Source organism: Bufo bufo, chromosome 2, assembly GCF_905171765.1.
Source record: "Bufo bufo chromosome 2, aBufBuf1.1, whole genome shotgun sequence".
NCBI lineage: Eukaryota > Metazoa > Chordata > Amphibia > Anura > Bufonidae > Bufo > Bufo bufo.
In genome coordinates this window covers 183,005,594-183,018,857 of record NC_053390.1, presented here as the reverse complement: position 1 = coordinate 183,018,857, position 13,264 = coordinate 183,005,594, and the positions used below count along the sequence as shown (strand labels likewise).

The window sequence follows — 13,264 nt, the reverse complement described above, 5'->3', positions numbered from 1 at the left end:
ATTTTTCAGCCTTTTATGCAGGTCTCATAGCAAGGGACACTCCCCCTGGGGCCCTTGTAAAATACTGTGACAGTTTATATTTTAGCCAATCGCATGCATTTACAGGATTGAACCTTCCCAGCAATTGTACACAAAATCCCCTTCCCTCTGTCTGTAACGCAATCAACAAAATACAATGAGCATTGTCTGAGACGCAATTAACTAACACACTGGCATTGTCTGAGACGCAATCCACAAAATACAATTACCAAACGTAATGGGCTAACTTAATCACTCACAGACAGAAAACACACATTTTTCCCCCAAACACAGAAAACACCCCAAAACCCCACATATCCCCATGTATACATCCATGGATAGCTCTGATCTGGGTGAACAACATATCCAAAAATCACCCAGATCCGAGCAGGGGTTCCTGAATTCCATGGAAGTCACATTTGGCCGGCCGTAAGCATGGCTTTCCTGCCCAAAACAGTTCCACAGATTTAAGCTGTGTGGCCGGTCTGTCTTCTCCTTCAAAGTTAGTATGGGCCATAATCCTGGGGCAGGAGGCGGGCAAACAGCCCCCTCCAAAACACAGTGGCGAAGTGGCTTTCGCCACAGTCATAATATATCTGTCATAAGAGTGACCAGGAGGTACAGAAAGGTAGGGGACCCAGGAAGAGTTTGGGGAATCAGTGAGGCGAATATGATAATTTTTTTCTTCTTTCTGACCCTCCACTCCGCTTACGACACGGGCAGAGAAATATGCCATGAAAAAGTGGTCAAAAAAAAAAAAAAGTGGGTATCGCCGTCATCTGGATTGGATAGATAGTTCCATATCCATCTATATATTCTGCACTTGTTATGCTAGGTTAAAAACTGCAGCTTAGTAAGGCTAATTTCACACTAGCATTTTTGCTGGATCCGGCAGGGGTCATCAAAAGCGCTTCAGTTACTGATAAAACAACCGTCTGCATCCGCTATGAACAGGATCCGGTTGTATTATCTTTAACAAACCCAAGACGGATCCGTCATGAACACCACTGAAAGTCAAATGGGGGACGGAACCGTTTTCTATTGTGTCAGAGAAAACTGATCCATCCCCTTTGGAGCAGTCCGTTCTGTTCAGTTACGTTTTGTTTCGGGTATTGAGACCCTATGACGGATCTCAATACCGGAAAATATTAACGCCAGTGTGAAAGTAGCCTTACATAGGTAAAAAAAAAACCACATACATGTCCATCAGATTGGAGATATCATTGGCTGCAGTTGATGCCAGACATAATGGGGTTCACTGAGTTTCTGTTATGGTTCCAGTCATTTTGGACAAAATAGAGCATGCTGAACAAAAGAAAAAGAAAAGAAACGCATGCCAATCATTCAGCTACAGTTACATGCCCCCAGATGTAAGCAGGCCACTACAACATGGAGATGAGACAGTAAACAGGAAATGCTTGAGGAGAGACAGATCTTCCGAGACCCTCAAAGGAAACAATCAGTAAGGACAGTAGAGACCACAAGCAGCAGACCTTACAGGGTAGCAGATGAGAAAGAAGAAACTTCCCAAAAGGTTAATAAATTTAAGGCGAATAGAGCAAATTTTTTATTTCTGACTGGTATTTATAGCAAGTCAATTGTTCCTAAACTTAGGGGCCAAGAATGGAACAGATCATCGCTAACGAGCGTTCACAGTAACAGTTGTTAGTGACGATCCGGCGGTGTAAATGCACCACCGAAATGCACGTTTGTGCAGCACAAAAAAAAATCTTTTTTTCCCAGCGGCAGATCATGGTGTGTAAATACAACCTGAGGGGGAAGCAACGAGACAGCATGGGGAAGAGTGATGAGGTTAGCGATCACTCCTCCCCATACTGTGGGGGAAATCGCTGCATGTGAATGCGCCGCTATCCTCCGCTAGCCTTCCTTCCCGACAATCTGTTTGTACATCGTCCCGTGTAAAGGGACCATAACTGCTGGAGAGGAGATGAAAACCGGTATATTTCCATTAAAGGGGCTGTCTCACCCTCATTGTTTTACCAGGGTTCAGACACTTTAATAAAACCACAACAAGCCAGTCAACCCATTGTTCACTGCAGTCCTAGCATTATATTTACACAAAAAGGAAGCTAAGGATATGCAAAGTTAAAGGTGAACGAAAACATCATGAAATTGAAGGGTGACAAAATATAGGTTGTCTATAACCACTTGACCAGAAATCTTAGAGGCCTCCTGGAGAAGCTCTTCACCATTTACTTCCATTCCAGGAGGCGGTCAACCACATCTAGGGAGTAATGGAGGGTGGGTGGAATATATAATATTTCCTATATCCTAGCCGGCTCCTTCCTGGAAAGATATTTTTAGTGCTATTGACTTTCTGTCGTCTTGATAGTAAAGTGGATTTGCCTTGCAATATTTTGTTGATGTACCTAAGGGTAAGTTCACAGTAGTGTTCTGAATATCGGGCAGAGCTGGATAATGCCAGGAACAGCCAGATCCCCACTGACTACAAACCAGGGATCCAGCCGCTTTCCGGCACGAACGCCAGCTTTCAGACGGAAAAAATGCCTTTGCGGGCAGAGGTTTTTGCCCGGCCAACAACCATCACTTATGCCAGAACAGGTTGCTGGATTTTTTTTTTAACACCTAGCGTAAGTAGCGCCTGAAAAGCACAGTCTAACGCCCTGAGGAGAGAGGGAGCGCTCAAAATCCAGCTCCATGTAAACCTACTCTCAACATTCTGCAATGGATGAATGGATTGTGGACTCCACGTGTTGGCTCTCTCCCCAATCCCATCTATTCGTAGGGTGGCCAGACCCAGTCCCTGGGGCAACATGAGAGATTCACACATTTTTAGGAAAATTGCCCAATTTTTAGGGGACATTTTTCCTGGCGTTTTGCCTTTGGATAAACACTGTAGCAAGAAGTTAGCGCAAAGCAAATAGTGAGATATACAATAGACTTCAAACCATGCTTTTTAGTTTGTGCTGTTTTTTCCTTCAGTTTTCTTACAGGACATGAAAAAAAAGCTTAGCGAAAACGAACTAAAAAAAAAATGCACACCGAGAAAACACAAGTAAAAAAAAAAAAAAAAAAAAAATAATAGCAAGAAACTTATGGGGGGAGGAGATATAATGAGACTTAGTATAAAGCAACAGGTCACTTTCAGTGCATAGGAAACACCGTAAAAATGAAATCCATAAAACCATGGCAGAATGGTGTTTTTTTTCCACCCCATTTGGATTTTCATTCCAGCTTCCCATTACATCGTTCGCGATATTAAATGGTGCCATAAGAAAGTACTGTCCGGCAAAAAACAATCCCTCGTACGGCTGTGTGAATGTAAAAACAAAAAAGTTATGGTCCTGAAACAGTTAAACAATTTCTTTATTTTTGTATGGAAATTACTTTTTTTAATTAACGTTTTCTTAAAGGTTTCATGCTCATCCAATTAACTGCAACACTAACACAAGGAACTGTATTCCTTTTCAGAAACGTGCACATGAAGACGTTGGGTCCACCATAGACTTCATCGTGCCACGCGTCGTCCAAGACAAATTAGTAAGACGGCATCATGTAGCCAAGTCATCAATTTACATTGAACCACAGCCACATGTTCAGCTCTGCTACAGAAACTATCATTACAGTTTAGAAAATAGCATGGCTTGTCCCAGACAACGCACTGCACCATACATTAACCAGTCAGCTGACAAAAGGCACACTTCTCAGTAAACCATTGTAGGTTATGCCTCATGATGAATACACTTTATTCACAATGCAGCCTACAGCAGGAAGTGACATCACCGGGGCTCCTGACTTTCTGCTGTGAGTGACATCACTGCTTATGACCGGCGCGTGACATCACTGCTTACTTTAAAGTGTCGATTAGTAGGGAATACCTATTAATTTAATTATACGGATTGCTCCTTAAATGCAGCTAACCAGATGAAGAGATACAGGTTTTTAACACATCACAATGAAGGTGTAATCATTCCCACTGACTTTTTCCTGTACAGCAAATTTTCATGAACCAGACTGAAACTTGATGTCTCACAGCCGACCAGCGGGGGTGCCGGGTGTTGGCCCCCTGCAGTTCAGATATTGGAGACCTATCCCGACAATGGGTCATCAATATTAATGGCTGAACAACCTCTTTAAGACGGTACTGTCACGGCTATGCTGTGGTCATGACTCTTAGAGTCCGCATGCAGTTGTCAGCGGTCGTTTGGTTGTTCACGTGCCTCACGTGCGGTTGCCGCTGGCAACATGGTGTTCTTGGCAGTGTAGCAGCCTGAGCTTGCTGCTGGGCTGCTCACTGTCTATGCATGCGGTTGCCTATGGCAATTTGGGTTTATATGTGTGCACTTTTCCTGTTAGGTGTGCACTGGGTTTATGTGTGTCTGCACTTCCCCTTTAAGTGGCTTCACTACCCTGTTTGGTGATGGAAGGGCTAACTCCTTTCCTAGTGTGTGTGTGGGTGTGGCTGCTTGGCCTATTTAGTTCCTCCTGGAAGTCAGAAGTCTGAGGGGTACTCCAGGCATGTTGCTGGAGTCATCCTCCTGGTAGCCTTATGCCATCTCTCCAGTGAGGGCCACCCTTGTGGTCATAAAGAATGTCGTGGTGATGTTATGCTTTATTTTGGTGTTATTCTTACTGCAGCTATGGATCTGGGTTCCTGTGTGTTTATGTGTGTGTGCTGTGTCCATTTAGGTTTGGTCTGGACATCAGCTTGTGAGCACGGGATCCAGTCAGTGTGTCTGTGGCAGGTAGGTGTGGAAGTAGTTTCACTCACCTGCCATATCTATATGCTGTATCTGTTCCCCATTCCTTGCAGCTCGGCCTGCGAGACTCCTGTTCCTCCGTATCTAGGAGGAACAGGTCGTCTTACCCAGCTCCTAGTTCAGGGCCACCCTGAGGGCTAATAGGGACCCCAAGGTTCCGGAGTATGAGCCCTCCTACCATCAGAGTCGGCTCATACAGCTAGGAGTCAGGGTCAGATTAGGGACGCGATAGGAGGTGACCTGCTCCCTAATTCTGTCGTTCTGGTCGAGCAGCGACCAAACATCTTCTGGCATCGCACGGCTGAGGGTTTTCCCCATCCGTAGCCGTAACAGGTACATTTAAACAAAACCAAATCGCGTTGAAAACGCTGTCTATACTGCAGGCATCACGATATAGAAGAGGAGGCACGGAGCAGATGGATACACAGGCTTATGAGAGAAGATTCAGTATATCATGTAAACCTCTAAGCATTCTGGGATTAGGAGTCCAGTGGGTGGTCCTACTCAGTGATTGTAGTAAATGTAATGTAATGTAGTAAATGATTACAAATTCTACTGAACCTTTTCCCACAAAACTACATACCAGTCTGCTCAGACTGTATGTTCGACGTGACAGACTCCCTTTTAAGAGGACCTGTAACGTCTCCTGACATGTCTGTTTTAGTTACTACATGTATTCTCCATGGACTGTAATAGCAATTCTGCAGCATCTTAAGACTCTGTGTTGTGCCATTCCTTTATTATTCATGTAGAAGTTATGAATTAATTACAATGTTGAGTTGTGCCCCTGAACAGTCTGACACTATCCAATCAGTGATGCCAGTATCAGCCTGTGCAGGGACACCCCTAACTGGTAACACCCCTCTGGACTTTTATTAAAAATTGCTATCAATTCATAACTTCTATCAGGAATAATAAAGGAACGCACATCATGGAGTCATATGAATTGATGCTCCAGAATTGGTATTACATGGAGAATGCAAGGACTTACAAAAACACACGTCAGGAGAGGCGAAAGGTCCTCTTTAAAGCGAACCTGTCACCACAAAATGTAGTGCAATCTACAGGCAGCATGTCAAAGAAGGAGCTGAGCAGGTTAATATATAGTTGTGGGAAAAGATTCAGTAAAACTTGTAATTTATACATTTATATCTCTGCTTTTTCTGACTTCAGTTGTACATGGGAGTTTTTTTTATCAGGAACTGATAGCATTTTCTGTGCAAGTGTATATACATAGATAGCTATTAGTCACTGATAGTTGTACACAGGGGAGGTGTTATCAGTGATTGATAGCATTCTCTGTGTAAGTGTGTATACAGACATAACTGTCAGTCACTGATGGCTGTACATGGGGGTGGTCTTATGTATAGAAAGAGCAGAGGTTTAAATGTATAAATTAAACTTTATCGTGAATTCCCCCCTCCCCAAAACAAAAAAAAAAAAAACTATACAATCTGCTCAGCTCCTCCTGCTCTATAACAGGCAGCCTGCAGATTGCACTTCATGGGGACGGGTTCCCTTTAACCTCTTAAGGACACATGACGTACCGGTACGTCATGATGTCCTGGTACTTAAGGACACATGACGTACCGGTACGTCATGTGTTGTTCCGATCACTGCCGCCCGGCCGGCAGTGATCGGAACCCGGTGCCTGCTCAAATCATCGAGCAGGCACCTAGGCTAAATGCGCGGGGGGGTCCCGTGACCCCCCCATGTCGGCGATCGCGGCAAACCGCAGGTCAATTCAGACCTGCGGTTTGCTGCGATTTCTGCAGTTTCTGATCCCTGCGGTCCCTGACCGCGGGGATCAGAAACTTTAGTATTCCTAAAATAGATCTGTATCCCTCCCCCTGCACCCCCCGAGTGATTTTAGCCCGGTGGGAGGTGCAGGGGGAGGGTTGCGGGCGGTGTGGGCGGTGCGGGAGGCGGGCGGTGCGGCAGGCGGGATCGCGATCCCCCGCCCGCCTCCCCTTGAATGATCGTTGGTTTCTAGTGGGGATACCAGGGTGCCAGCACATTGCTGGCACCCTGGTATAAACGGCTGACATCTGCGATGCGATGTCAGCCGTTAACCCTTTCCATACAGCGGTCCGTACGGACCGCTGTATGGAAAAGGTTAACAGCGCAGGGAGCTCCCTCCCTCTCCCATCGGGGGGCTGCTGTGCCTTTGCAGCCCCCCGATGGGAGAGGGAGAGAGCCCCCAGAGAGCCCCCCTCAGCCCTGTGCTTACCCTTCCCCGTCTGCGCAGTTCTGAGCAGACGGGGAAGGTTCCCATGGGAACAGGACGCCTCTCAGGCGTCCTGCTGTCCATGGTGCTGAACAGATCTGTGCTAAAAAGCATAGATCTGTTCAGTGTAAGTAAAATACAGTACAGAACAATATATATTGTACTGTACTGTATTATACAGACATCAGACCCACTGGATCTTCAAGAACCAAGTGGGTCTGGGTAAAAAAAAAAGTTAAAAAAAGTGAAAAAAAAGTAAAAATCAAAAAACACATTTATCACTGATTAAAAATGAAAAAAATAAAATTCCCTACACATGTTTGGTATCGCCGCGTCCGTAACGACCTGATCTATAAAACGGTTATGTTACTTTACCCGAACGGTGAACGCCATAAAAATAAAAAATAAAAAACTAGGATGAAATTGAAATTTTGCCCACCTTACTTCCCAAAAAAGGTAATAAAAGTGATCAAAAAAGTCGCATGTACGCCAAAATAGTACCAATCAAACCGTCATCTCATCCCGCAAAAATCATACCCTACCCAAGATAATCGCCCAAAAACTGAAAAAACTATGGCTCTTAGACTATGGAAACACTAAAACATGATTTTTTTTGTTTCAAAAATGAAATCATTGTGTAAAACTTACATAAATAAAAAAAAAGTATACATATTAGGTATCGCCGCGTCCGTATCGACCGGCTCTATAAAAATATCACATGATCTAACCCCTCAGGTGACCACCGTAAAAAAATTAAAATAAAAACGGTGTAAAAAAAAGCCATTTTTTGTCATCTTACGTCACAAAAAGTGTAATAGCAAGCAATCAAAAAGTCATATGCACCCCAAAATAGATGCCAATCAAACCGTCATTTCATCCCGCAAAAAATGAGACCCTACTTAAGATAATCGCCCAAAAACTGAAAAAACTATGGCTCTTAGACTATGGAGACACTAAAACATTTTTTTTGTTTTAAAAATGAAATCATTGTGTAAAACTTACATAAATAAAAAAAATAGTATACATATTAGGTATCGCCACGTCCGTGACAACCTGCTCTATAAAATTACCACATGATCTAACCTGTCAGATGAATGTTGTCAATAACAAAAAATAAAAACGTGCCAAAAAATCTATTTCTTGTTACCTTGCCGCACAAAAAGTGTAATATAGAGCAACCAAAAATCATATGTACCCTAAACTAGTACCAACTAAACTGCCACCCTATCCCGTAGTTTCTAAAATGGGGTCACTTTTTTGGAGTTTCTACTCTAGGGGTGCATCAGGGGGGCTTCAAATGGGACATGGTGTAAAAAAAAACTGTGCAGCAAAATCTGCCTTCCAAAAACCGCATGGCGTTCCTTTCCTTCTGCGCCCTGCCGTGTGCCCGTACAGCAGTTTACGACCACATATGGGGTGTTTCTGTAAACTACAGAATCAGGGCCATAAATAATGAGTTTTGTTTGGCTGTTAACCCTTGCTTTGTAACTGGAAAAAAAATATTAAAATGGAAAATCTGCCAAAAAAGTGAAATTTTGAAATTGTATCTCTATTTTCCATTAAATCTTGTGCAACACCTAAAGGGTTAACAAAGTTTGTAAAATCAGTTTTGAATACCTTGAGGGGTGTAGTTTCTTAGATGGGGTCACTTTTATGGAGTTTCTACTCCAGGGGTGCATCAGGGGGGCTTCAAATGGGACATGGTGCCAAAAAAACAGTCCAGCAAAATCAGCCCTCCAAAAACCAAACGGCGCACCTTTCACTCTACGCCCCGCTGTGTGCCCGTACAGTAGTTTACGGCCACATATGGGGTGTTTCTGTAAACAGCAGAGTCAGGGCAATAAAGATACAGTCTTGTTTGGCTGTTAACCCTTGCTTTGTTAGTGGAAAAAATGGGTTAAAATGGAAAATTAGGCAAAAAAATGAAATTCTCAAATTTCATCGCCATTTGCCAATAACTCCTGTGCAACACCTAAAGGGTTAACGATGTATGTAAAATCAGTTTTGAATAGCTTGAGGGGTGTAGTTTCTTAGATGGGGTCACTTTTAGGGAGTTTCTCCTCTAGGGGTGCATCAGGGGGCTTCAAATGGGACATGGTGTAAATAAACCAGTCCATAAAAATCAGCCCTCCAAAAACCATACGGCGCACCTTTCACTCTACGCCCCGCTGTGTGGCCGTACAGTAGTTTACGGCCACATATTGGGTGTTTCTGTAAACGGCAGAGTCAGGGCAATAAAGATACAGTCTTGTTTGGCTGTTAACCCTTGATTTGTTAGTGGAAAAAATGGGTTAAAATGAAAAATTAGACAAAAAAATGAAATTCTCAAATTTCCTCCCCATTTGCCAATAACTCTTGTGCAACACCTAAAGGGTTAACAACGTATGCAAAATCAGTTTTGAATACCTTGAGGGGTGTAGTTTCTTAGATGGGGTCATTTTTGGGTGGTTTCTATAATGTAAGCCTCGCAAAGTGACTTGAGACCTGAACTGGTCCCTAAAAATTGAGTTTTTGTAAATTTCTGAAAAATTTCAAGATTTGCTTCTAAACTTCTAAGCCTTATAACATCCCCAAAAAATAAAATATCATTCCCAAATCAATTCTAACAAGAAGTAGACATATGGGGAATGTAAAGTCATCACAATTTTTTGGGGTATTACTATGTATTACAGAAGTAGAGAAACTGAAACTTTGAAATTTGCAAATTTTTCCAAATTTTTTGTTAAATTAGGTATTTTTTGGTGCAAAAAAAATAATTTTTTTGACTTCATTTTACCAGTGTCATGAAGTACAATATGTGACGAAAAAACAATCTCAGAACGGCCTGGATAAGTCAAAGCGTTTTAAAGTTATCAGCACTTAAAGGGACTCTGGTCAGATTTTCAAAAAATGGCCTGGTCCTAAGGTGTAAAAAGGCTGTGTCCTTAAGGGGTTAAAGAGGCAAACTGATTATCCGTTAGATGCTTAGCATATCCGTAAATTGTTGAATCAGACAAACAGATAGGACAGGTATGATAGGATAAAATATACCAAAAATCTAACAGCCTCTCCTTACAATTCAAAGCATAGGGATACAGTGTCCTGAATAAAAGTACTGTGCGATAAACTTCCATCAGATTAGTACTATCAGCAGAATTAAAGATGCATCGTACATTCGGCTGAACAGAAATCTGTAACATGCAGCAATTTGCCAGTTCTTCCAGAAGCCTTGACAGTAAGTAGTATCCATAGAGACGTATAGAACGCAGATACCATAGAGACCATACTCGTGGGAACTGCACAGTAGCGCGCACACACTGCTCGCACCGCCTCTGTCAGGACTGTCATACAATATACAGCTTTATCATTTGCCAGGCCAATCTGACCAGCCTCACTCTTCACCTGAAATCTATTTTTATGTTCAAGGCTTTTGTGCCAGGAAAGACGTATTATATGAACTGGGAAAAAAAGACTTACCAACAGACCCCAACTGCTTGTAGAACCGGTATTCCAAATGCAGCTGCGGTGCCCTGGATTTCATAGGTTCCTGGGAAAGAATAAACCTATTAAATATTGAAATGATATCGCATGCATATAAAAAAAGAGGGCTCGGGGCACTTCACAGCAAGACCCAGACCCTTCAAGGAGAATGTGTCGCCAGAAATGTGTGAGTGACACACACCCTTGTCTATTTTCTGATTGCAGATTTAATTATTCTATTTTCTAAACATGATTATGGGGGCGGCCATCCAAGAATTGCTTTATGGCAGCCCTATGGGCCATAGACACAATAGTCAGGAGGGGACCCCACTGACCTCTATGGGAGAGTCTTCTGGGCATGCTCTGTGACCTGTGCAGAGGTCACTGTACAAGGGAAGAAGAGAGAAGCTATGACAATCACCTATTGTGAAGGAGGAGCCTGTCTTATCTATAGACCGAGGTGGTATCATTACATGCAGGATTAGAACGAGTTAACTGCAGTAAGGCTACTTTCACACTAGCGTTCGGGGCTCCGCTTGTGAGTTCCGTTTGAAGGGGCTCACAAGCGGCCCCGAACGGATCCGTCCAGCCCTAATGCATTCTGAGTGGATGCGGATCCGCTCAGAATGCATCAGTCTGGCTCAGTTTGTCCTCCGCTCCGCTCAGCAGGCGGACACCTGAACGCAGCTTGCAGCGTTCAGGTGTCCGCCTGGCCGTGCGGAGGCAAACGGATCCGTCCAGACTTACAATGTAAGTCAATGGGGACGGATCCGTTTGAAGTTGACACTATATGGCTCAATCTTCAAACGGATCCGTCTCCCATTGACTTTCAATGTAAAGTCAAAACGGATCCGTTTGCATTATCATGATCATTATCATTTGTTCATGGTAATGCAAACGGATCCGTTCTGAACGGATCTAAGCGTTTGCATTATAGGTGCGGATCCGTCTGGGCACATACCAGACAGATCTGACCTAAACGCAAGTGTGAAAGTAGCCTAAAGTGCCAATTATTAGACATAGTGGTCAGTGCAAAAACTGCAGGATTTTATCTTTTTTGTTTAAATATATGGAATCCATGGAAAATTAAAATCAAACATTCTTTAAAAATATGTTAAAGAATGTAAAAAAGGGATTTAAACAGCAGGTCATTTTCACACACTCCCTTTAAAATTTCCTAAAAGATGCTACAGGCCACTCATGCACTTATAGAAGGGCCCCTCAAAGACCTGTGCATGGATTTCACAGTCTCAGCAATTTTAACCCCTTAGTGACCAGCATGACAAAACATTAGCACAGAGACACCTAGCCATTTTGCAAACCCCTACTCTTATTTGGTGGCTACCTAACCACTCTTAGGCCTCTTTCACACGGGCGTTGCGGGAAAATGTGCGGGTGCGTTGCGGGAACACCCGCGATTTTTCCGAACGAGTGAAAAACATTGTAATGCGTTTTGCACTCGCGTGAGAAAAATCGCGCGTGTTTGGTACCCAAACCCGAACTTCTTCACAGAAGTTCGGGCTTGGGATCGGTGTTCTGTAAATAGTATTATTTTCCCTTATAACATGGTTATAAGGGAAAACAATAGCATTCTGAATACAGAATGCATAGTAAAACATCGCTGGAGGGGTTAAAAAAAAAAAAAAACATTTTTTTAACTCACCCTAGTCTACTTGTTCGCGGCCCGGCATCTCCTTCTGGCTTCATCTGATCTCTGTGCAGCAACAGGACCTTTGGTGACGTCATTCCGGTCATCACATGATCCATCACATGATCTTTTACCATGGTGATGGATCATGTGATGACCGGAATGACGTCACCAAAGGTCCTGTTGCTGCACAGAGATCAGATGAAGGCAAAATTTCAAAAATACATAATACATCTGGCACAAAGCAAGTACACAAGTTTTTTGGGCACAAAGAAATGCAAAGCTAACTGCACCAGAAATCTGAAGTTATGGCAAAATAGTGCCAAAATATCCATGAGCCCAAAGGCCAAGATTACATTAAAAAAATGAATAAAAAAATACACTTACCAGTTTAATCGCCACGTACTCATTTGTGTACAGATTTTTCCCTTGAAGAGAAGAACAAAAACAGGAATGTTAGAAGTTGCCAGGACGGGTTTACAGCAGAGCAGTGAAACAAGCGAGCAATGGGCCAGAATACAAAGTCCACATAAAACAGTAAGGAGGCCCAGACTAATGCCTTTTATTCAAGAGATTTGCCAAAAAGCCACACAATGACCAAGTCAAAAACTGGCACTGGTTAAGTGAACAGCCATTGTTAAAACTGCGATTTTAGCTGGCCATATAAAACCTATGTATAGTCTCCTCAGGCATTCTGCTCCTTCCCGCCACACAGGATGTGTCAACGGCCAACAGACAAATAAAAGTCCACCTTATATATGCAGTAGATGTTCTTCATGGACACCAGCCAAAGGAAACCTCAGATCAAAGACATCTATAAAATGATGACTAGTGGAAAAGCTCACACAACCAAGAATGGGCCCCACAGGCATGTATAGTATATCTACAGGACATGCTTGGCTACCTCTACATTTGCTCTCCACCTGAAGGCAGATGAGGAGACCCCAGTTCTCCACATAGGTGTGCGTCCAAAACACTTATGGCATATACTGTAGACATGCCATTTATGTCCAAGTTGAGGTTACCCCTTCCGGCACTAACTGCCTCAACAGAACATTGGATATCTACTGTAACTTCAAAGGCATCCGATGAACTGATATATTGCCACAAGACCTATCCATAAACGGATGCTCGAGTCTCAGGCTACGATTACATGGGTGACATTCACCA

At 43.2% G+C, this 13,264-nt stretch overlaps 1 protein-coding gene across 5 annotated transcripts in view; it reads right to left on the bottom strand.

Annotated features, from left to right (window-relative positions):
• Positions 1-13,264, bottom strand: part of CSNK1G3 (casein kinase 1 gamma 3) — a 146,280-nt gene that overhangs the window by 79,843 nt on the left and 53,173 nt on the right. For all 5 annotated transcript variants that reach the window (XM_040415957.1, XM_040415956.1, XM_040415958.1 and 2 more), the window contains 2 exons: positions 12,482-12,522; positions 10,444-10,513 (listed from right to left, as the gene is read on the bottom strand). In XM_040415957.1, the coding sequence (XP_040271891.1) occupies positions 10,444-10,513; positions 12,482-12,522 (111 nt within the window). The remainder of the gene's footprint in view (positions 1-10,443; positions 10,514-12,481; positions 12,523-13,264) is intronic.